The sequence below is a fragment of the Otolemur garnettii genome, unplaced genomic scaffold (genome assembly GCF_000181295.1).
Source record: "Otolemur garnettii isolate 467f Iridium unplaced genomic scaffold, OtoGar3 scaffold00095, whole genome shotgun sequence".
NCBI classification, from domain to species: domain Eukaryota; kingdom Metazoa; phylum Chordata; class Mammalia; order Primates; family Galagidae; genus Otolemur; species Otolemur garnettii.
The window spans coordinates 4,010,110-4,033,177 of NW_003852490.1; the positions used below are offsets into that span (position 1 = coordinate 4,010,110).

General features: G+C 42.5%; 1 protein-coding gene and 1 pseudogene across 1 annotated transcript in view; one reads left to right on the forward strand and one right to left on the reverse strand.

Moving 5' to 3' along the window:
* The first annotated feature begins 541 nt into the window (after nucleotides 1-541).
* Nucleotides 542-23,068, forward strand: part of SULT6B1 (sulfotransferase family 6B member 1) — a 26,992-nt gene continuing 4,465 nt past the window's right edge. The window contains exons 1-5 of the mRNA XM_003795687.1: nucleotides 542-740; nucleotides 2,287-2,399; nucleotides 7,576-7,665; nucleotides 12,245-12,371; nucleotides 17,329-17,423. Of these exons, the coding sequence (XP_003795735.2) occupies nucleotides 542-740; nucleotides 2,287-2,399; nucleotides 7,576-7,665; nucleotides 12,245-12,371; nucleotides 17,329-17,423 (624 nt within the window). The remainder of the gene's footprint in view (nucleotides 741-2,286; nucleotides 2,400-7,575; nucleotides 7,666-12,244; nucleotides 12,372-17,328; nucleotides 17,424-23,068) is intronic.
* On the reverse strand, nucleotides 3,984-4,433 carry LOC105887555 (annotated as a pseudogene).

A 23,068-nucleotide genomic window follows, 5' to 3' on the forward strand; every position in this document is an offset into this window, starting at 1 on the left:
TGAGCCAGGATTGTCCCCAAATCTGGGCTCTTTTCCTCTTTACCAAACTACTTCACAATCCCGTTGCCTCCTTGTAAAACCATGTAGGCTGTGCGTGGAAAACTGTCAACCACGGAGAGTGCTGAAGTTTCGCTCTGTGAATTGCCAATAAGAAAATTGTATGCCTGACTCAACTAAATACCTATTTGTTAGATATTTAACATTGATGTTCTTCCGTTAGGAGATTCCATTCTCACTCTCATTGGGCGGGTTGCCTAAACAGTAATGCACTCTTTCATATCCAGTTACAAAAAGAGGTTTGGTATACAGTGTGGGTTGTGGAGAATGTAATCAACCCCTGGGCTAAGATTCCCTGATCCCCAGCTTCTTTTGCACCTGTGGTTTACCTTTTGTCAGAGGAGAATATGCCAAAAGGGAGGGGAGGATGGGAATTAAATGATTTCTTTTCCGTGTGAATGGGAGGAGCCCTCTGAAAAACTCCATTAAAAGCAATCACTGCCGCTGGACAACCTCAGAGCAGGTTCATTAGCAGGGAGCCACCATGGCCGAAAAGTCCAAATTTATTGAGTTCGTTGATGAAGCTTTAGAAAAGTCACAAGAAACTGCACTTTCTTCCTTATTTTTCACCTATCAGGGGATTCCTTACCCAGTCACCATGTGCACCTTCGAAACGTTCCAAGCCCTGGACACCTTTGAAGCCAGAGGCGACGACATTGTGCTTGCATCTTATCCAAAGTGTGGTAAATAACAAATCATTTCCCACAGGCGCCGTTCTCGTAGTGAGTGGGTGTGGGGGGTCTGAGACAAAGGTGGGAAGAAAGCAGTTCATCTCGGCTGGAAGCTGGCCGGACAGCAGAAAAGGAGGGTGGTAAAATTGGTAACCAGAACGGCTAGATTTTAAAACTCCAGTGTCCCAGGGACAAAATCTGTATGAAAGGCCAGGATGGAGGATAGATGGTGGAAGGGGACGGATGGTGGGTGGGGCTGGAACTGGGGAAAGTCGGGGGACAAGGGCATACGGGCAAGGAGAACCCCCCTCTCCATATTGGTCAGCATCAAGCGCTGACTGTAGCAGAGGTTTCCATCTCCATTTTGTACTAAAGTCGAGAGCATGGCCACTCTTTCAATTTGCATGTGATAGATTATTTTTCGGGATCAAACATTAGTCCTCCAGTTTCTCTCATTATTTTTACAAAATTTTCATCAGTGGAGGACAAGACAGGAAGAATGTAAGTCATCTTACTTTGCCTCACCTATTTTTGATTCTTTCCATTGATGTTTGTTTGTTTTTATTTTTTTGAGACAGAGTTTTACTTTGTCACCCTTGGTAGAGTGCTGTGACGTCCTAGCTCACAGCAACCTCAAACTCTTGGGCTCAAGCGATTCTCTTGCCTCAGCCTTCCAAGTAGCTGAGACTACTGGTGCCCACCACAATGTCCAGCTATTTTTAGAGATGGGGTCTCGCTCTTGCTCAGGCTGGTCTCGATCCTGTGAGCTCAGGGCAATCAACCACCTTGGCCTCCCAGAGTGCTAGGATTATAGGCATGAGCCACCATGCCAGCCTTCCACTGTTGTTTATGAAAGCCAACCTCATTTAATATTTTTTCTTAATTGTTTTTTTTTGGGGGGGTGGGGGTTTTTTGTTGCTTTTTTTTTGAGACAGAGTATCACTATGTTGAGTGCTATGGCATTACAGCTCACAGCAACCTCCAAATCTCGGGCTTAAGCGCTTCTCTTGCCTCAGACTCCTGAATAGCTGGGGCTACAGGCGCCCACCACAACGCCTGGCTATTTTTTGTTGCAGTTGTCATTGTTGTTTAGCTGGCCGGGGCTGTGTTCAAACCCACCACCCTTAGTGTATGTGGCTGGCACTGTAACCACGGTGCTACAGGTGCCAAGCCTGTTATTGGATTTTTATAAAATCAAAATTATATACTCTGACAGAAAATATTTATTAATTTAAAGTAAAATAATATATGACATAATAAACAGCCACTTCTGTAATACAGCATTGTTCTATAAGGAACATATTCTAGATTCAAAAAGAAACATTGTCTCTATTAAAGAGACAAGTGACAAATAAGTTGAATTTTGTACTAAAATAAGTAAATGCTGTTTTCACCATAGTTTCTTTCCATAGCCCAGGTTATTTCAATGTAGAAAACTAAACATACACATCAGGGAATGCTTGTAGATTTTAATTGTCATGGGATGTATGCTAAAGTAACTTCCCTTGGTGATATCAAGACTCCATAACGAACATTTATTCTCTGATTTTTCTTATAGGTTCAAATTGGATTCTCCACATCGTCAGTGAATTAGTATTTGCTGTTTCTAAAAAAAAGTATGAATATCCAGAATTCCCAGTCCTTGAATGTGGGGACTCAGAAAAATATCAGGTTAGTACAAACAGACTTTAACCTTACAGCAAATTATCCTAGAAAGATTTCTTCCATTTTGAAGATTCCTTAGTTTTTAGTTCAGAAACTATAATACTAATTCTGTAATTATTGCAATTTATTACGTGTTCATCATATCCTCCGCAATTTGGAGGTATTCTTTTGTGGCAAAATGAGCTTATCCTTTTACAAAAGATAAAACTTGGAACTTGCCCAAGGCCAAGGAGTGAATAAATAATAAAGGTAAGAACTGAACCCAAGCTTCTTCATCTGGAATCTTAGCAACTACACTATGTGCCAGACTTTTTTCTTTTTTAAAGTAGAGGGAAAGGTAAGTTGAGAAGCCTCAGGAAATGAACTGAAACCAAAGGTCTCATCTCTGAAGACACGGGCATGGGCTGGATGTGAGCAGGGATCTCCAGTCTTTTCCTAGTAAGACATCACTTTTGATTGTCCAGTCTCGTATCACTCGGGTGTGTGTGTGAGGGATGGGAAAGGATCAAGTACCAACACCCTACCTGTCACGTCATCCCTGCTCACCTTCCCAGGGTAACTGACTGCGACCTGAGCCTGGGACAAGATGCTGTGCTCCATGCCCAGGGAAGGTGAGCGAGGGGTGGGAAGAGATCTACCCTGGGACTTCAGTGCTTAGACAGGACAAGGGCAGGGACAACCACCCCTCTCCGTCCTCCTCACCCCCTCAGAATGCAGCTGGGAAGGGAAGGCTGTTTTTAGGGGGAACCACATCCTCAGCAAAACTCTCAGACGTGTTCACCACCAAGACTCCCAACAAGCAGACGGAACCCAGTTACTAAAAATAGAGCCACTTGGATTGGGACTTAAAGAACAGCTTCTGGAAAGTGCCTGAAACACTGGGCATGATGACAAATACGAACTTGGAGTTTGGGTGGGAGGGCGTCTACTTCTATGGATTTGGCCAAAGTAGCAGAAAAATACATTGTAAATGAGGTAGGTGTTCAGGGACTCCAGGGGTGAGGTATCGGGAGGTAAATGCTGAATCCTGACTCTGGTTGGCTCTGAAATGACCTCTGATAAAACTGTATAATAACGTAAACCATTTATACTTAGGGAATTTCCTGTGACGTTGCTTACTGATACAGCAAAGAATTTTTTTTATTCCTGATCAAGTTTTGCCATGGCAGGACTCAATCCTGAGCATATGCACCCAAAATCCTCGGAACCTCTCTTTCTCCTCTTGGAAAACCTATCCCTAAGTCAGGGTCCTTTCTATTTCACCAACCGCTTTAGCCTGAATGTAAAGCAAAGCATTGCTTCTGTATTCAGGTCCCTGTATTCTAAGTCTCAGCTCTAATTATGAAAGTTGTACTTCCTGCTAAGGGAATATCCATCTTTAGTAAAAAGATTCAGATGATTTTTAAAGCCAACAAAGTCTTCTGGAACCATGTAAGTTAACTTCAAATTGATGTATAATGTAAGCAGAACATAGGGTCCTAGCTCTAGGGTTTCTGGTAAATGCTTTAACCAAGTCTAGTACCTTGAGTTTTGATATCCAAGAATTATCAGAAATGTTTATTTTTTTCTTCAGGAATTTTAAAAGACATTTTAAAAAATATTTTTTAATGACGGAAACATAAACACCTGAAACCGCAGCTTCTGGAAGAACCACTTATTCTTGCCCATCTCATACTTCTCTTCAAACTTGACCTTGGCTTCCCATCGGGCCTTGCACTTAAGAGCAGGGTCTCTGAAAATATCTTTGTTGATGACAGTTTTATCCAAGGGGGTGAACACAGAGTACCTTGTGGGCATGAGGTGATTGTAGTTATAAACTTTTACAAAAGACTTGACCTTTGATCACTTGGCAATCTTATTCTTCTTGCCCATGGCAGCTGTCACTTTGCGGGAATAGCAGTCAATTCCAGCCACCAGAGCATGGCTGTAGGGGTGGTCCAAGGTGCCACCATCAAGTTTCTTCATGATGAAGGCTTTACATCCAGTGTAGAGTCTGGCCAGGACCAGCACCACCTACCCAGGTTTCATGAATGCGTCCATGTCCAGTGCCACCAAGCCCTGGACCCCCAGAACATGGATGGCAGCAGATTGGAAGATCCAGCCTGAGATTCCACTCACTGATCTTAAAAGAAAGATTTTTGTATTTTAATTGTAATTTCATCATATATACATATCTAAGAATAAAGATACTTTTCTTTTCTTTTCTTTTCTTTTTTTGAGAGTCTCACTATGTCACCCTTGGTAGAGTGCTATGGTATCACAGCTCACAGCAACTTCAAACTCTTGGGCTTAAGTGATTCTCTTGCCTTAGCCTCCCAGTAACTGAGACTACAGGCACCTGCCACAATATCTGGCTATTTTTTGTTGTTGTTATTATTGTTGTTTTGAGCAGTTCCTGGCCGGGTTTGAACCCACCAGCCCCAGTGCATGTGGCTGGCACACTAACTTTTGTGCCCAGGAGTTCCACAAAGACCACGCTGACAAACAAGCCAAATTTATAGCAGAGTTCTTTTATTGAAGAGCTGGCCGGTGACTGCCTCAGTGTCCTAACATGGGGTTTCTGAGAGCAGCCCCGAGTGCTTAAGGGGTTGGGTTTTTAAGGCTTGGTCTGCATTCTGGGTGGCATGCAGGCTGTCCAGTTGCATCCAGGTGGGGTATCAAGCAAGCATCGTACAGAAGCAGAATTTTGCAGTTAGTTAGGCATACATCATACATCTTTGTTTTAATATTTTCTCCCATACATCTTAGTTTCAGTATTCTCCCCCTGCTATTGTTTAAAAATCAGTCTGGGAACAGTTGGTACTTCCCGGTTTATTTCCCAGAGAGTTAGCCAAGCAAGAAACTGGGAATGAACTAGAAGCAAGAAACCAATGAGCACTTTCTCATTTATTGGGGGCGAACTAGACTTATTTCATTTCTTTTTCTTAAAGCGTGAAGTCCAGAAATTTGCCAATAGTTAACCCATTATAACCTAGGCCTAACACCAACTGCTGAGCTACAGGCGTCAAGCCTTCTCTCTCCTTTTTTAGAGAGTCTTACTCAGCTCAAGTGTAGTGGCCTGATCATAGCTCCTTGTAACCTTGACTTCTTGGGCTTAAGTCATCTTCATTGCCTCAACCTCCCTAGTAGCTGGGACTACAAGTGCCTGCCTTCATACCCAGCTAATTTTTTTTTAATTTTTTGTAGAGACAAAGGTCTTCCTACGTTGCCTAGGCTGCTCTTGAACTCCTGGTCTGAAGTGATCCTCCATGCCCCAGCCTCCTAAACAGCTGGATTATAGGTGTGAGCCACCACACTCAGCCAAAGATAACTTCTTTATACAATGCACCATTTATGTTTAAATGGAAATCAGTGAGATGAGCTCTAGTAAATAGTTATTCACTTTAGAAAAAACTCTTCTAGAATACATATTTGTCCTTAAGCAAGGTACAGTCTTGACATTGCTTCTAGTTTGGTCATATTACACCTTTTAATGAACATATTCTATTTGTCTTGTTTTATTGCAGTTGGCTTCTATTTCCCTGTTGGATATTTTTCTAATCTTTTTAGTAACTTTAACCATTTCTCACATGTCTGTATGTGATTTTTGGCCATGCAGTTTAATGGAAACAGCACCCTACAACTTAATCTGAAAATTACCGCCTGTGCAACTTTGCACAAAGCACCTAAAACCTTGCAGCTGGTTCTTAATCTCTAAAATGAGGGTTATGATATCTACCTGAGAGGATTGCTGTGAATGAATGCAAAATTACTTCAAATGCTAGAAAGTACAATTTGATGTTCTATCAGGCATTATCACTACTGGTCACTGCTTGGGCCCATATCATAGATTTAAATTGTTGTTTTTTTTTTTTTTTACATCTTATTTTTTGCTTTCTTCCTTAAGTTGGAATCTCCACCAAGTTTTTACAGAGCAATTGGATGTTAGTATCTGAATATCGTTGTATCACTTGCAATGAGTGTGTATGTAGTAGGTGCGACCAAGCAGTGAGTGAACCCTAAAAGTGTGGAATTGAAAATTTGAAGTCATTAAGATCTGATTTTATTTTATTTTTTTTTTAAGAGACAGAGTCTCACTTTGTTGCCCTTGGTAGAGTGCCATGGCATCACAGCTCACAGCAACCTCCAACTCCTGGGCTTAGGTGACTCTCTTGGCTCAGCCTCTGGAGTAGCTGGGACTACAGGCACCCACCACAACGCCTGGCTATTTTTTGTTGCAGTTTGGCCGAGGCCGGGCTCGAACCCACCACCCTCAGTATATGGGGCTGGCGCCCTACTCACTGAGCCACAGGTGCTGCCCTAAGATCTGATTTTAAAGTTAAAACCCTTAGCTCTGGCAAACAGAATGGATAACTTCATTTTCAAAATTATTAATAGAAATAGGTGACAAAAATGAATCAATCACCTACAGTCCTTATACTGAAAAGAATTTCTCTCATGAAATATTTCTCGGACATTTAAGAGACCCTGTGAACTGCCAAATTATGTTGGGACATTTGATTGCATAGAGTTTTACTTGGTTAAACAAAAAAAAATCTAGATGTTCAAAATGGATTTGCAGGGATTGAGACCTGAATATTTCTGTCAAAGATCCTAACTATAGAAGAGAACCAATTAAGTGAAAGAGTGGATCACAGAGTTTGAGCTGTCTTGAACAAAATGGATTTCATATGATTATAGGTAAAGGTAAATTTTTTTAAAACAACAAAAAAGATTGGGAATTGGTAATCAGGCTGCAACAAGGAAGTTTAAGAAGATTTTAATGATTTGTGTATTTATGATTCTTCATTCCCCATCGCCATAAAGTAAGAAAATAGAAATAAAGAAAAACTGGAAAGGCCTGGTGTGGTGGCTCACGCCTATAACCCTAGCACTCTGGGCGGCCAAGGCAGGTGGATTGCTTGTGCTCCAGCCTGAGCTAGAGCAAAACACTGTCTCTAAAAAATAACCAGCATTGTGTCAGGCACCTGTAGTCCCAGCCACTCAGGAGGCTGAAGCAAGAGAATTGCTTGAGCCCAGAGTTTGAGGTTGCTGTGAGCTATGATGCCACGGTATTCTCCAAGGGTGACAAAGTGAGACGAGAAGATACAGTCATAGTGCTTAAAAGTCACATTTAGATACCAAACTTAGGAGTGACTCCCTATACACACACCGACTTTCACCTTTTGTGTATGTTTTTAAGAGAATGAAAAAGTTTCCATCGCCAAGGATTTTGACAACTCACCTCCATTATGACAAATTACCTGGGTCCATCTTCAAGAATAAAGCCAAGGTGAGTGCCCCTTCCTACTGATACTTCCACTTGAAATTTTTATGTATAGATATTGGCTCTTTGATGTATATGATGAGTTTGCTCCTCATCACTGGATTTTAATAAGTAAAGTATGAGATTTAGTATTTCTTTTGTTGTTGTTTCTTTCTTTGTAGGTTTATGGTCGTATTCATTCCAAATCCATTTTGAGATCTAAAGCACAGGCAAAGAATAAATATTACATAAATATATAAAGCATATAATCTCTTTTCCAGTGAATGCATTTCAGAATCCCATTAGAATAGTTAGGGTGTTTAACAAAAGAATACAACCTAGTAAAATGACCAAAATTGTTCCTTTGGTTCTTTCTGGTGAGTGCTATTTATCAGACATCTAAAAACGACTTTATTTTTGAACTTCATGTACAATGAGAACCTTCACATCAGGCATATGCAACTGTGGGCCCTTTGGCTACTTTCATCACTTGTGTGAAAACCTTGTTTCCTTAACCAGTCTTGATACATTTGTTGTAATCACTAGTTTTTACCCAGTCCCTTTTGTTTCCTGTCACCCGGGCTCCCCACCATTTTTTTTTTTTTTTTTGTCTCAGCTGGAAAGGATGAGAATTAATTAAAATTGAGGTTTAAATTCTGGAATGCCACAAAGAAGAACGGAGAATAGTGAAGTAATAGCAACGGCAGAAGACAGTTAAGAGAACTACAATGGCTGCAGGTAGGAGGGGTAATGAAGGAGGACAGGAGAGTGAGAAGGAAGAATCAGGAAGTGGAGGAGGTGTTGAGGGAGCAGCCCGTGGGCCAGGGCCAGCATCCCAGGGGCTCAGACGTGGAAAAAGCCTTCAAGGTTGTCCGCACTAATTCCCACTGGGTGTTTAAATTCTAAGCTGCTGTCTGGACCGTGATTGAGCCCTCCAATTGGACGGAACTCCTCTAGCTCCCGAGCCAGGTTGGTTTGAACAGCTCTGTTGAGCAGTTATCCCTTCTATTCAGAATCTATAAAGTAGGAAATCTCATGTTAACACATAAGTGCCCCCATTTAATGCAGCTGACATAATCACCAATCCAGGTGACTCCTTCTCTCCTTAACGATTCTGTAAGAAACAGCTGAAGTAATTTAGAAAGCAGTTAGATTTGGGGACATGGAGGCTTCTGAACCGCGTTTCACTTTCACAAGAATGCAAGGGCAAGGAGAGGGCAACAGAGAAATAAGAGGGTGATGCTGGCAAGTTGCCCACACTCCAGGCAAGGGGCCCTCACAATTTAAATTTATGTCTTTATAAACGTAACCATTGGGGTAGTATCCAAACAGACTACTAAGTGGTAGTTGAACCCTGAATATAAACCTCTTGTAAGGCCAGACCAGACTGACTGGGCTTGCTCACTGGACACCTTCTCCACTTCTTTCAGCACCAATAGGTGCGGCTGGAACCGGCTATGTTCACAGCGATGTCATGCTTATGTAACTGCTGGTGGCACCTTGCCACCTTCATTTCCCCTGGGCATAAAGGTGTTCAGGACCTTCCCTGTGTGGACCTCCCGTGTAGCTCACACGCTGGATAAGGGCCACGAGCTAGATAAGGGCAGACTTGCCCTGTCTGCTCACCGCCTCCCTGAGTTGAATGAAGACATGGTACACCTGCCCTCAGAACCTAACTTACTCTCTGCAAGAATCAGGACACTTGCGTTATACCCGCAAATGACCAGAATCTATCAGATTTGGATTGGGGGCAGGGGTGAATTTTAGATCTGAGCGTAAGATAAGTCTGTGGCCCATGCTTCTCTGTTTAATTTTAACCTGTTAGCCTTAATTCATTTCTTTAGATAAACAAGGTATTTTGAGATCCGGATTCCCTCCCAGTTTCATGTTATCTACAAATTTGATAAATATCACTTTTATATCCTTTTTTTTTTTTTTTGGAGGTAGAGTTTCACTCTATTGCCCCAGGCTAAAGTGTGGTGGCATCAACCTAACTTACAGCAACCTCTAACTCCTGAGTTCAAGTGATCCTCCTGCCTCAGCCTCCAAAGTAGCTGGGACTAGAGGCACTGCCACGATGCCCAGCTAATTTTTTCTATTTTTAGTGGAGCCGGGCCTCAAACTTGCTCAAACTGGTCTTGAACTCCTGAGCTCAAGCAGTCTACCAGCCTCAGCCTCCCAGAAAACTAGGATTACAGGTGTGAGCCACTGCATCCAGCCTAGCTTTTATATCTTCACCTAAATCAATCATTAACATGTTAACCATGACCCAGCCAGGACAGTGGAAGGGTTTATTAAAAACAACCATCAAAGGGTGGCACCTGTGGCTCACGGAGTGGCTCACAGAGTAGGGTGCCGGCCCCATATGCTGGAAGTGGCAGGTTCAAACTCAGCCCCACACAAAAATGCAAAAAAAATTAAAAAATCCATCAGACTCAGCACCTGTAACTCAAGTGACTAAGTGCTAGCCACATACACAAGAGCTGACAGGTTCGAATCCAGCCCAAGCCTGCCAAACAACGACAACTACAACCAAAACATAGCCAGGCTTTGTGGTGAGTGCCTGTAGTCCCAGCTACTTGGAAGGTAGAGGCAAGAGAATCACTTAAAACCCAGGAGTTGGAGGTAACTGTGAGCAGTGATGTCACAGCACTCAACCCAGGGTGACAGCTTGAGGCTCTCTGCCTCAAAAAATAAATAAATATATAAAAACCTTCATCAGGCTCGGCACCTGTAGCACAGTGGTTATGGCACCAGCCACATACACCGACGCTGGCAGGTTTGAATCCAGCCTGGGCCAGGTAAACAATAATGACAACTGCAACAAAAAAATAGCCAGGTGTTGTGGCGGGCGCCTGTAGTCCCAGCTACTTGGGAGGCTGAGGCAAGAGAACCACTTAAGCCCAAGAGTTTGAGGTTGCTGTGAGCTGTGAAGCCAAAGCACTCTACTGAGGGTGACATAGTGAGATTCTGTCTCAAGAAAAAAAAAAAAGAAAAGAAAGAAAGAAAATAAAAAGCTCCATGCAGGTTTACATCGATCAATTATTTAGCCTCCTTTGCGCATGATGACCTAGTTTCATATACCTCGTTGCCCTTACTTCTGGCTTCCATCCTTACTTTTATGTGCAGAAGAAATCATAAGCTACTCCATCTACTCATCTTGTTCAAAGAATCCCGATGTTAGCAGCAACTTGCTCTTAGAGGACCCATGTTGCCCCCTGCTGGTTACTGCTTCCTCTTTTATGTGGCCCCTCTTGTTTTTCTCCCAAATAGAGGTCAGAATCGGAACTTTGCAAAATATCTTCCCCTGTTCTGACAGTGACATGCCTTCTACCTGTCTCTAGTCCTCTGACCTCTTGTGAATTATCTTAGGTTCCCCAGTTTTCTTAAACATGCTCAATGCTGTGTCCTCCATTTCCTCAGTTCTTTTCTTTTCTTTCCTTTACTTATTTATGTATTTATTTTGAGACAGTGTCACTCTGTTGTCCCAGGCTAGAGTACTGTGGGGTCATATCTCACAGCACCCTCAAACGCTTGGGCTCATTCCTCGCTCTTGTTCCAGCCACCTGAGCAGCAGGAATTATTGGCGCCCGCCACCCCACTCAGCCAATTTTTCTATTTTTCATAGAGACGGGGGTGGGGGTGTGTGTCTCATTCTTCCTCAGGCTGGTCTTGAATTTCCCAGAGCACTAGGATTAGTTCTTGAAATGGAAAGCCCTGGGCCGGAACACCCTAACTCACTCGGAGTGGCCACACAGTGTCCTGCAGTGTTTTGGTTCTCTTGGGTTTTGCTTTTCACACTTTTCATCCGAAGCAACACTTCCTTCATCAGAGAAAACAGAGATAATATAGGAATTCAGAGGTCCTGCTTTATCTAAATAACCACGATCATCAGACCTCAGGGCCCAGGTGGTGGGCCTTGCCATTCTTTAGTATTCTCCCGCCAATTCTGAGTACTATTGTTGTTATTCTAAACATTATTTTGCGATTTTAATTTTATTTCTGGGTTAAGCTTTCGGATCATACTCTTGTGACTATTCTACGAGCTTGCTCTTTGTACTTTTTACGTCTTCTGCGCACGCCTTTGTATTGTCTAAACTCATTAGCAAAGGTCCTTTGCCGAATCAACCTTCTTGCTCCCCTCTCCCTAGACTTCTCCAATGGACCCTTCCTGTTCCTTCATTTATTTATTTATTTATTTATTTTGAGACAGAGTGTCACTCTGTTGCCCTGGGTGGAGTGCTGTGGCATCACAGCTCACAGCAACCTCAAACTCTTGGGCTCAAGTGATCCTCTTGCTTCAGCCTCTTGAACCGTTGGGGCTATTTTTGGAGAGGGGAAAAGTGTCTCGCTCTTGTTCAGGCTGGTCTTGAACTCCCGAGCTCAAGCAATCCACCCGCCTCAGCCTCCCAGAGTGCTGGGATTATCACAGGGGTGAGCGACCGCACCCGGCCCTCTCGAGGTTCCTTCATTTAGTACTGTTGTTCTTTCCATATTAACACAATTATGTAATATACAAATAGGCACGGTGATATTGCCCGCTTCTTCACTTTTTCAAAATTCAAAACAGAGACATAAATAAATCAACTTACTTTTCGCTCCGTAGATATTGGTGATATTTCGAAATCCTAAAGATACAGCAGTGTCTTTTTTCCATTTCCACAATGATGTCCCTGATATTCCAAGCTACAGCTCTTGGGATGAATTCTTCGGAGAGTTCATGAAAGGACAAGGTATGGCTGTTGATAAAAGAATTCTCCTTACTTCAACACATGACCATATAAATAGGAAAATTCCAATTGTTTTAGGGTAAAGAAAGAAGTAAGAGTTAGGCAGGTACGTTGCATTAAAGTGAAGTTTTATAGCATCAGTAGTTTGTGCATCAAACAATTAAAATGCATTACTGGTTTTGAATGTAATTTGGACAATTCATATGGTGACCGTGATGAGTATTGAGTCATAGAACAGACCTGGGCAAAGAGGCCTTTAACTAAGAGTCAGGCAGGAAAGCATTTGTAGTCAATTTCTTGAAAGTTACTGTACAACACAGTGATAAAAAACCAAGAAAAAAATGACATTAAGACATTTATTGGTCAGAGAGGAAATAAGTTTTTTTCAGATCATGTCAATGTTTTACCTCTGGTCATTGATAACTATGATTTTCTAAGTGTCTTTTGCTGCCCCAGACCTTTGAGTAGGTGTTTATGCACGATTTCATGTAAGACTCATAACAAACTGTGAGTAAAGTGGTATTAGTCACTCATCAAAAGAGTGAAAACCTGGGCCAAAGTTCCCACTCCTTGTAAGTGGCTGTGACTCCACTTGACAGGGATAGAGGCCAGAGACCAATCAATGCCTCTTTTTGTGAGTGGCTCTTTGAGTCTTTCATGTGTAGTAGGGGAAGAATTATGCCAGATGACCCTAGAGAAGAAGCTGTGGTCAGTTCACTCTAAGAGGACTAGTTTGTTAAACAATTTATTTACTTTTTATTGTGTATCTTTAAAGTGTACAACATAATGCTTTGCCATATACATAATGCAATGATTAATATAATTGAGCAACATATCATATCCATCAGGTCACATAGTTACTTTTTTGAGTGGTAAGGGCATCTAAAATCTGTTCTCTTAACAAATTTTCAGCAGACAATACACCTGCGTAGGCCTCATGCTGTATATTAGATCTCTGTGTGTTCATACCTGAATGATTCTTACCTGCATAATTGCAAGGTTGTACCCTCTAACCTACATCTCTTCATTTCTTCCCCTTCCCCAACCCCGGTCACCACCATCCTACTCTCTGTTTCTCTGTGTTTGACTTTTTAAAGATTCTACATACACGTGAGATCATGCAGTAGTTTTCTTTTTGGGTCTGGCTTATTTGGTTAGCATAACATCATCCAGATTCATCCATGTTGTTACAAACGATGTTGAGAAACTTGTCATCAATAATCTTTGTTCACCCTATCCGTCCCTTTAGCCTAATTATTTAATTGGCAAAGATAATGTGTCACAGTAATAACTTGAATAGACTTTCTGCCTTGCAAGTATCTTATATTCAACTTATGAAGGAAGCAGAATGTCCTGGAAAACATATAGGATTTGGAATGAGGAGGCCTAGATTAAGCTTTATCACATTACTATCCATTAATAATTCATGACGCCTGTAGCTCAGTGAGTAGGGCGCCGGCCACATATACTGAGGCTGGTGGGTTTGAACCTGACCCAGGCCAGCTAAAACAATGACAACTGCAACAAAAAAATAGCCGGGCATTGTGGCGGGTGCCTATAGTTCCAGCTACTTGGGAGGCTAAGGCAAGAGAATCGATTAAGCCCAAGAGTTTGAGGTTGCTGTGAGCTGTGACGCCACAGCACTCTACCAAAGGCAACATAGACTCTGTCTCAAACTTCAAAAAACAAAAAATTAATATTTGACAAAATACAATGGCTACCACTGACTAAGTTGTTACCACATGCAAGGTACCACATGCTTTTCCTATCATACATTGTCTAATTTTAATTCTCACAAGACTTCTAGAAGGATAGCTATTATTCTCATTCTCTTAAAAAGGAAATAAAGGAACTGAAAGGTCACCCAGCCATGAAGTAGCAGATCTAGAACTTAAATTTACTGCCTGTGTGACTGTAAACAAGAAATCTGATCTTTCTGAACTTTGGTTTCTGTACCTGTAAAGTGGAGATAAATATTCAGCCTGTGGGAGGAGACAGTGTAGCATTTCTGTTGGCAGCACTACCTCTGATGACAGACTGATTTTGAATGACGGCTTGCAGAAGGTATAGCCGTAAAGCAGTTGTTTACCCTCTCTGGGTTTTTATTTTCCTTTCCACAAAAAGGGGCATAAAAATTGTACCTATGACATTAGGTTGCTCTAAAAGTCAAAGGATGAAAAAGTATGTGTATCAATTAATAATGCAATAATGCAATGATAATATGAAAGAGCAGAAAACGGGACCCCAGTGGCCTAAACAGGATGAGTGCAGTAGCGCAGGGATGTTGGGCCTGCACCTCTGATATTCCTTTGGCCTCTTCTTCATGGTTTTTTGCAACACACCTTCAAGGTGGCTACTGTCCCTTCATTCATCACCTTCCGTTCAGGAAAGAGGAGGCAGGACAGCACCAGCTGACCGTGTTCCTTAGCTCAGGACAATAATAGTTTTACTGAAACTATTTCAGCAGACTTTTGTTTGTCTCACTGGGCAGAACCATGTCATGCGGCCCATCACAGCTTGAAGAGAGGCAGCAAATCAGCCAACAGAATTCTCAGCAACTCTAAGATTGGTTTGGACCCAAACAATCAGAGTTTGATTAGCAGCAAAGAAAGAGATGTATTGGATATTGGGCAGGCAATTTACAGTGTCTGCTACAACAAATAAAACACATGGAAACTACCTGGGGGCAGTGCCTGTGGCTCAAAGGAGTAGGGCTCTGGCCCCATATACCAGAGGTGGTGGGTTCAAATTCAGCCCTGGCCAAAAAAAAAAAAAAATTTGCACTCATGATGATAATTATGATGTCATTATTATTAAGAGTAATGATCATAATCACTAACATTTATTGCGTACTATGAATCAAGCACTGTTTTAAGCCTTTTACATGTGTTAATTGATTTACACCCAATGATACCCCATTTTACAGATGGGGAAACTAAGGTACAGTTTAGGCAGTTGCCTGAAGTCTCACAGCTAGTAAACAGCACAGCTCATCAATGTCTAGATCTGCATTGGCAGTCTGGTAGCCACTAGCCACATGTGGTAACTGAGCACTTGTAATGTGACTAGTGCAACTGAATTTTTAATTTCTTAAAATTTTAATTAAAGATGGTACTCAATTCAGTTATTATAAAACTTTTAAGTAAACTTGTAATAAGTTGAAGTATGAATATATTTTTTCAGCTATAAGGTTTTTTTTTTGTTGTTGTTGGCCGAGGCTGGGTTTGAACCCACCATCTCCGGCATATGGGGTCCGTGACCTACCCTTTTGAGCCACAGGCGCCGCCCTCAGCTGTAAGTTTTATGAATACCAAATACACATCAAATATTTTATTTTACTATTATTTTTTTCTGGAGATACAGTCTTACTCTGTTGCCCAAGCTAGAGTACAGTGGTGTCATCATAGCTCACAGCAACCTCAAACTCTTGGACTCAAACGATCCACCTGCCTCAGCCTCCTGAGTAACTGGGATTAGAGGTGCACACTATTGCACCTAGCTATTTTTTTTCCATTTTTTCAGTGGAGATGGGGTCTCACTCTTGCTCAGGCTGATCTCAAACTTCTAAACTAAGCAGTCCTCCTGCCTCAGCCTACCAGAGTGCTGGGATTACAGGTGTGAGCCACTGCTCTGGCCAATGGCCAACATCAAGGATTTTCAATAAACATTTAGCATCCAAACTGAAATTTTCTGTGTATGTAAATATCTACTGACTTTTAAAGACTTAGAATATAAAAAACAATGTGTAATGTTTTATTAATCATTTTTTGTTGATTAGATGTTTAAATGATATTTTTGATATGTTGGGTTAAATAAAGTAAAACATTAAAGTAAATTTCACCTGTTTCTTTTTGCTTTTGTAAGTTACATATATGGCTTGCACTGCATTTCTATTGGGCAATGCTGGTATTTTTGGTATAATCTCTGTCAACTTTCATGTATCTTTCACTGTTTCTGAATTATTTTATTCACCTTTATATTCATGAATTTGTTATAGTTTCTCTTTTCTTTCTTTTTCTTTAAATATATATATATATATATTGTAGAGACAGAGTCTCACTTTATCATCCTCAGGAGAGTGCTGTGGGTCACACAGCTCACAGGAACCTCCAACTCCTGGGGTTAGATGATTCTCTTGCTTCAGCCTCCTAAGTAACTGGGACCACAGGCACCAGTCACAACACCCGGCCAATTTTTTGTTGTTGTTGCAGTTCGGCTGGGCTGGGTTTGAACCTGCCACCCTTAGTATATGGGGCCAGCGCCCTACCCAGTGAGCCACAGGTGCTACCCTTTCTTTCTTTCTTTCTTTTCTTTTTTAAGACAGAGTCTCACTATGTCACCCTCAGTAGAGTGCTGTGGTGTCACAGCTCACAGCAACCTCAAACTCTTGGGCTTAAGCCAGTGGTTCTCAACCTTCCTAATCCTGTGGCCCTTTAATACAGTTCCTCTGGGTCGAAACCCACAGGTTGAGAACCAGAGGCTTAAGAGATTCTCTTGCCTCAGCTTCCTGAGTAGCTGGGACTACAGGTGTCTGCCACAACGCCTGGCTCTCTCTCTCTCTATATATATATATTTTGTAGTTGTTATTATTGTTGTTTGGCAGACCCGGGCTGGATTCAAACCCACCAGCCCTGGTGTATGTGGCCAGCACCCTAGCCGCTGAGCTACAGGCGGAACCAAATTTTTTATCGTTTCTATCAAATCAATTTTACAACTTGCTTAATTATGTTACTTATGAAAAATGTTCAAGAAGGTAATCAAATGGATAGAAATTGAACAGTGGATGTGGTTTATCCCTACTCCTTGGGGCCAGGGATTTATAATAACTTGTATGCATGCCTCACTGAGCATATACACAAATGTAGAGTTTATATTTTAGAGAATAAATTTCCCACCTATCATATTAACCTCAGTTACTGAAAAATTCTTAAGACGTTTTTTCTCCCCTCTGTGTTTTTAGTTTCTTGGGGCAGCTATTTTGATTTTGCAATTAATTGGAATAAACATCTTGATGATGACAATGTTAAGTTCATATTATATGAAGACCTGAAAGAGGTAAGACTGTGGTTATTGATATTCCAGAACATGATTTATTATTATTGATATTTGAGAACAACAGCACTTGTAATGGCTGGTTGTATGACCAGGCATGGTATTCAGTGAAAAAAAAATTTTTAAGGCAGGGCACGGTGCCTCAGGCTTGTAATCCTAGCATTTTAGGAAGCTAAGGCAGTGGGAAGATGCCTTGTGCTCAGGAGTTTAAGACCAGCCTCGTCAATTTGACACCCCCCTCTCGACCAAAAAATGTTTAAGTCAGCCAGATGTGGTATGCACTTATAATCCCAGCTACTCCACAGGCTGAAACAGGAGGATGGCTGAGCCCAGGGATTTGAGGTTGCTGTGAGCTATGATAACACAACTGTACTCTAGCCTGGGTGACAGAGCACAACCCTATCGCAAAGAAAAAAAAATTCCAGATATATGTGTGGCATAATGCTCAAAAAAAAATTAAACCTTACATAAATCCTGAGGTTGTTTGTTTAACAGAAATAAAATAATGCTTAGCAACTCATTACTAACAGTGACTGTTTTATTTTCCCTTTATGATGACTGGTCCAAATTTGTAATGAACAAAACATTGAAGTTGCGGTAAGCTCTGATGATACAACTGCACTTTAGCCCAAGGGCAACAAGAGTGAGACAAGATGCTGTCTCAAAATAACAATAATAATAATAATTTTATTTTTTTTCTATGTCACCCTCAGTAGAGTGCTGTGGCATCACAACTCAAAGCAACCTCAAACTCACGGGCTTAAGTGATTCTCTTGCTTCAGCCTCCCAAGTAGCTGGGACTACAGGTGCTTGCCACAACGCCTGGCTATTTTTTGTTGCAGTTGTCATTGTTGTTTAGTTGAGCCAGGCCAGGTTCGAACCCACCAACTTTGGTGTATGTGGCTGGCACTGTAACCACTGTGCTAATAATAATTTTTAAAAAAGAAAAGAAAAAGGAAAAAATTGTTAGATCTCATTGATTTAATTGAATGTACATTTGGTTTTGAATCTGTTTTTTTCTAGTTAAAATTATTTTCGAGAAATTGCTTATTTACTTAACAAACATCTAGGAAGTGATCACTCAGCATTGCTTTAGGCATTGGTGATACATCAATAACAGACCAGACAATGTTCCCTGCCCTAGAGGGGCTTGCAGGGGCGACAGAACGATAAATAGTAATATATACGATTTAAAATGTACATAGCATACAAGAAAAAGAAACAGCATGGCTGGTTAAGGAAAACTGGAAATGCCCCGAGGTAGGGGATTAGAGTGCTAGACAAATCCCAGTGTGAGATATGGGGGTTTGGGGAGACCTCCTTGAACAGATGTGAGCTGAGTAGAGATCTGAAGGAGGCGAGAGAGTGAGCCCAGTAGGTAACTGGGGGAAGAGCATTCCAGGGGGAGGGATAAACTGGGACAAAGATCATCATCCAGGGATGGTCCTGGTGCGATTAAGAGATGGCAGGAGGCAGATGTGTCTGGGCCTGTAGGAATGAACCAGGAGAGAACCGCCAGTGAAGACAGGGCTGAGCAGGTCCGACGGGGTATGAGGAATGGTGTGGCAGGCCACTCTGACTTTCGCTCTGGAAAGCCACTGTGGGATTGGAGCAGAGGGGTGATTGGAGCTGATGTGCTTCTGACAGGATTATTCTAGCTGATGTGTGAGAATGAGCTGGGACAAAGAGAAGGTAGGGAGGTCAGTGAGGGGCCACTGCAACAGTGCAGCAAGGGGAGATGAGATGGTGGCTCAGACCAGGAAGGGCAGCGCAGGCGGTAAGTGGTTGAATTCTGGATATGTGTTGAGGGAAGAGCCATCAGGATTTGCTGCTGCATTGGATGGAGGGGAGGGTGTTGAGAGAAAGACAGAGTCAAATAAGATTCCAGTGTCATTGGCCTGACCAACGGAGAAGCTGAGCTGCCATCAGCAGAGTAGGAGATGGCAACAGGTGAAGCGGGCTTGTGGGGAAAGCAGGTGTTGCGTTTTGGACACTTAGTTGGAGATGCTCGTTTGTCCTCATAATGGAGAGGCTAAGTAGGCAGCGGCTGTAAAAGTCTTGAATTCAGAGGGCGTTCTGGGCTATAGGTACAATTTGGGAATCATTGACACATACAGGGCTGTTAAGGCTTAGGTAGACACCATGGCAACCAGACCTCTGCATCACAGAAGCAGGTTCCTCTGTGGCAGTTGGAGAATCACGGCTAACACCACCCCTGTCCCAAGGGAACTTGACAATGTCCAGCCAGAGGTGTGGCATGCACAACAGGAAGTTAAGGAACCCACTCCCAAAGTGGTGATCGCGAGAGCCAAGCCTCCCAAAGACCAAAGGCCTGAGCGGCATCTGGAGGGAATCCAAGGCAGACCTCAGAGGTATCCTGCTATTTTGGCTTCTATTAATTTAGAGTTGAGTGAGATCAAGGGCAATGAGCTCAGGTTTTTGGGCAACCTTGTGCAAGCAAAAATAGAGGATGCTGTGCAAAGGTTTATTGTTAATATTGAAGAAAGATGAAATAACCTATGTGGACTTTTATCATCAGAAGAAATGCATATTTTACTGAAAGAAGAAAGCATTGAGGAGAAAAAAGATCATGAGAGAGAAAACCCAATTATTAAAAGAGAAGTAAGAAAAAGAGAGATAGGACTTTGTGGCTGAAATGCTAGACCAGCAATTCGGGGAATGCTGCAAGGAGATGCGTGTTGAATTGTTTTGTTTCCATCAGAAGAAAGTGTGCGAGGAAGGGAAAGCACAGGTTGCATTCAATGAGAAGCTAAAGAGGGAAAAGCTATTGGAAAAGGAGATGTTTGCAAGACTCTGGGAGGAGGAAAAATTCCTTCCTCTTCTCGGGAAGAGCTGGTGGAGAACCCTGGCCTGGGGCTGAGGGCCCAGATCACCAGCATCCAGGCGCAGAGGCAGGTGGTGCAGCTGCTGAAGGGAGGGGAGGTGCACCTTGAAAACGACCTTGTGGGCTTGGCGCCTATAGCTCAACCGGCTAAGGCGCCAGCCACGTACACCTAAGGTGGCGGGTTCGAATCCCCAGCCCGGACCCGCCAAACAACAATGATGGCTGCAACCAAAAAATAGCCAGGCGTTGTGGCAGGTGCCTGTGGTCCCAGCTACTTGGGAGGCAGAGGCAGGAGACTCGCTTGAGCCCAGGAGTTGGAGGTTGCTGTGAGCTGTAATGCCACAGCACTCTACCCAGGGGGACAGCTTGAGGCTCTGTCTCAAAAAAAAAAAAAAAAAAAGAAAATGACCTTGTGGAAAATGAACCTGTGGAAAATGACCTTGCACAGGTTAAACTTGAGGATGAAGAAAGTTAAAAAAACAGAAAGCAAAACAGGAAATTAGGACTGTTCTGCAGAAATCCCTATGATAGAAGATAACGCAGATTCAGGAGGAATACAGAGAAGGACAGGATTTGAACATGAAGGGTGTGCCCGGGGCCCTCCCAGACTTACAGGAAGAGGCAGATAAAAGAAGCAAGAAAAAGAAGCTATGATGAGAAGACAGACGATATAAATATTCGGCACAGAGATGTGAGGAAGAAAAAGCTCAGGAGAAAAAAAAAAGGACAGAATATTAGAGGAAGAGAATGAGAAGAAGTGAGCTGAGAAGGGGAAGGAGCCGAGATCCGAGAAGGAGGCAGGGCACAACTCACAGATGACGTCACGTGTACAAGAAAACTCCGGGAAAGTTGCAGCCCAAAGCTAAAGAACAGGAAGAACTTGCCGTGGAACAGGGACGCGCGAATGGTGATGGTAAAGAGCTTAACTGGGAAGAGAAGGAGAATTTTGCAAGATTGCAGGTTTTAGCCCACGAGTACAGGAAGCAACTTCAGACACAAACAGCCTACCAGCCGCAGGCCTGGGAAGCAGGGATAGGGAGGGGTAGGGAGGAGGAGAAACGCTGAGAGTTTGAAGCAGGGATAGCAGCAAATAAGATTTGCCTGGACGAGATCCCGCAGGTCCTCTCTACCCTTCAAGTGCTGCCCCAGAACATTCACCCCATGTGGGAAGCATGCCCTAACACGCTTCCACCCGAGCATTAATGTATCTTTTCTGGGTCTTCTAGTATCTTTAACCACAGTATGCTTGTACGTTCCTTTTAACTCATGGGTAAACTGTTCTTTGAGTTTGTATAATTAGTTGTACATAATTTTCTTCCTTCAAATAAACTTGTTCCATTTGTGGATTTCATAGACCTACAAATCCAAAAAGAAAAATACAAAACAAACCAAAAAGCCATGGTACACAACACGTGTATGTATAATCTAGGTATATACAAGATAGAGAAGAGGTTTCCAAGAACTGAGCCCTAAAGCCCTCCGAGGGAAAGAGTTTGGGAAAAAGAGGATGAATCAGCCCGGAGACTGAGAAGAGTGGCTAGGGAGGTAGGAGGGAAGCCAGAGCTCTGGCACTCCAGTGAAGAAAGTCAGTCGAAGAGAATGTGTCAAATGCTCCTTAACATAAGTGAGTCTTTAACACCAGTCTCCCATGTAACCTTATCACGAAAATAATTTAATCTACCCTTTCTGTTTATAGGATGCATACTAATTTAGCCTTTTCTTCCTCCATTTATTTATTTATTTTTTCTTTCTCTTTTTTTGAGAAAGAATCTCACTATCTTGCCCAGCTTAGAGTGCCATGGCATCAGCCTAGCTTATAGTAACCTCAAACTCTTGGGTTCAAGAGATCATCTTGCCTCAGTAAGGGGACTACAAATAGCTGGGACTACAGGTGCCTGGCACCACGCCCAGCTAATTTTAGTAGAGATGAGTCTTGCTTTTGCTCAGACTGGTCGTAAACTCCTGAGCTCACCTGACCCTCCTGCCTTAGCCTCCCAGAGTGCTAGGATTACAGGTGTGAGTCACCGTGCCTGGCCTTCCTCTAATTTAGAATAAAGTTTCTGAAACTTATGCTCCATGGAATACCATTATTACCCTAAATGTTAACAATTCTTTCTTGGGTACTGGGGAGGAGGTTGTTTTTCAAATAGATTTAGGAACTTCTATATATGTATGTATATATGTGTGTGATTGTGTCTGTGTAGATAGATAGATAGACTATTCTTTTGTCTTTTGGTAATTCACATTGTGTATTGGTCTGTTAAAGACTCTAAGAGGTCCTAAAATGAAAAAAAAAAAATTCTCCCCTTCATCTAACCCAGAGGATTCTAAGCTTATTTAACCTCAGCCCTTCCCCCTCTATTTTCCCCTATGAACATCAATAACCATCTTAGGTATACTAGTGTTTTGTAGAATATAGATTAAGAAATGGTTATAAGGCTGGGTGCAGTGGCTTATGACTGTAATCCTAGCACTCTGGGAGGATGAGGTGAGTGGATTACTTGAGCTTAGGAGTTTAAGACCAGCCTAAGCAAGAGTAAGACCCCTGTCTACCCCTGTCTAGCCAGGTGTTGTGGTGGCCATCTATAGATCCAGCTAGTAGGGAGGCTGAGGCAAGAGGATTGACTAAGCCCAACAGTTTGAGGTTGCTGTAAGCTATGATGCCATGGCACTCTACTGAGGAGTGACAAAATGAGACTCTGTCTCCAAAAAAAAAAAAAGGTGGTGCTGGTGGCTCAAAGGAGTAGGGTGTTGGCCCCATATACCGGAGGTGGTGGGTTCAAAGCCAGCCCCACCCAGAAAC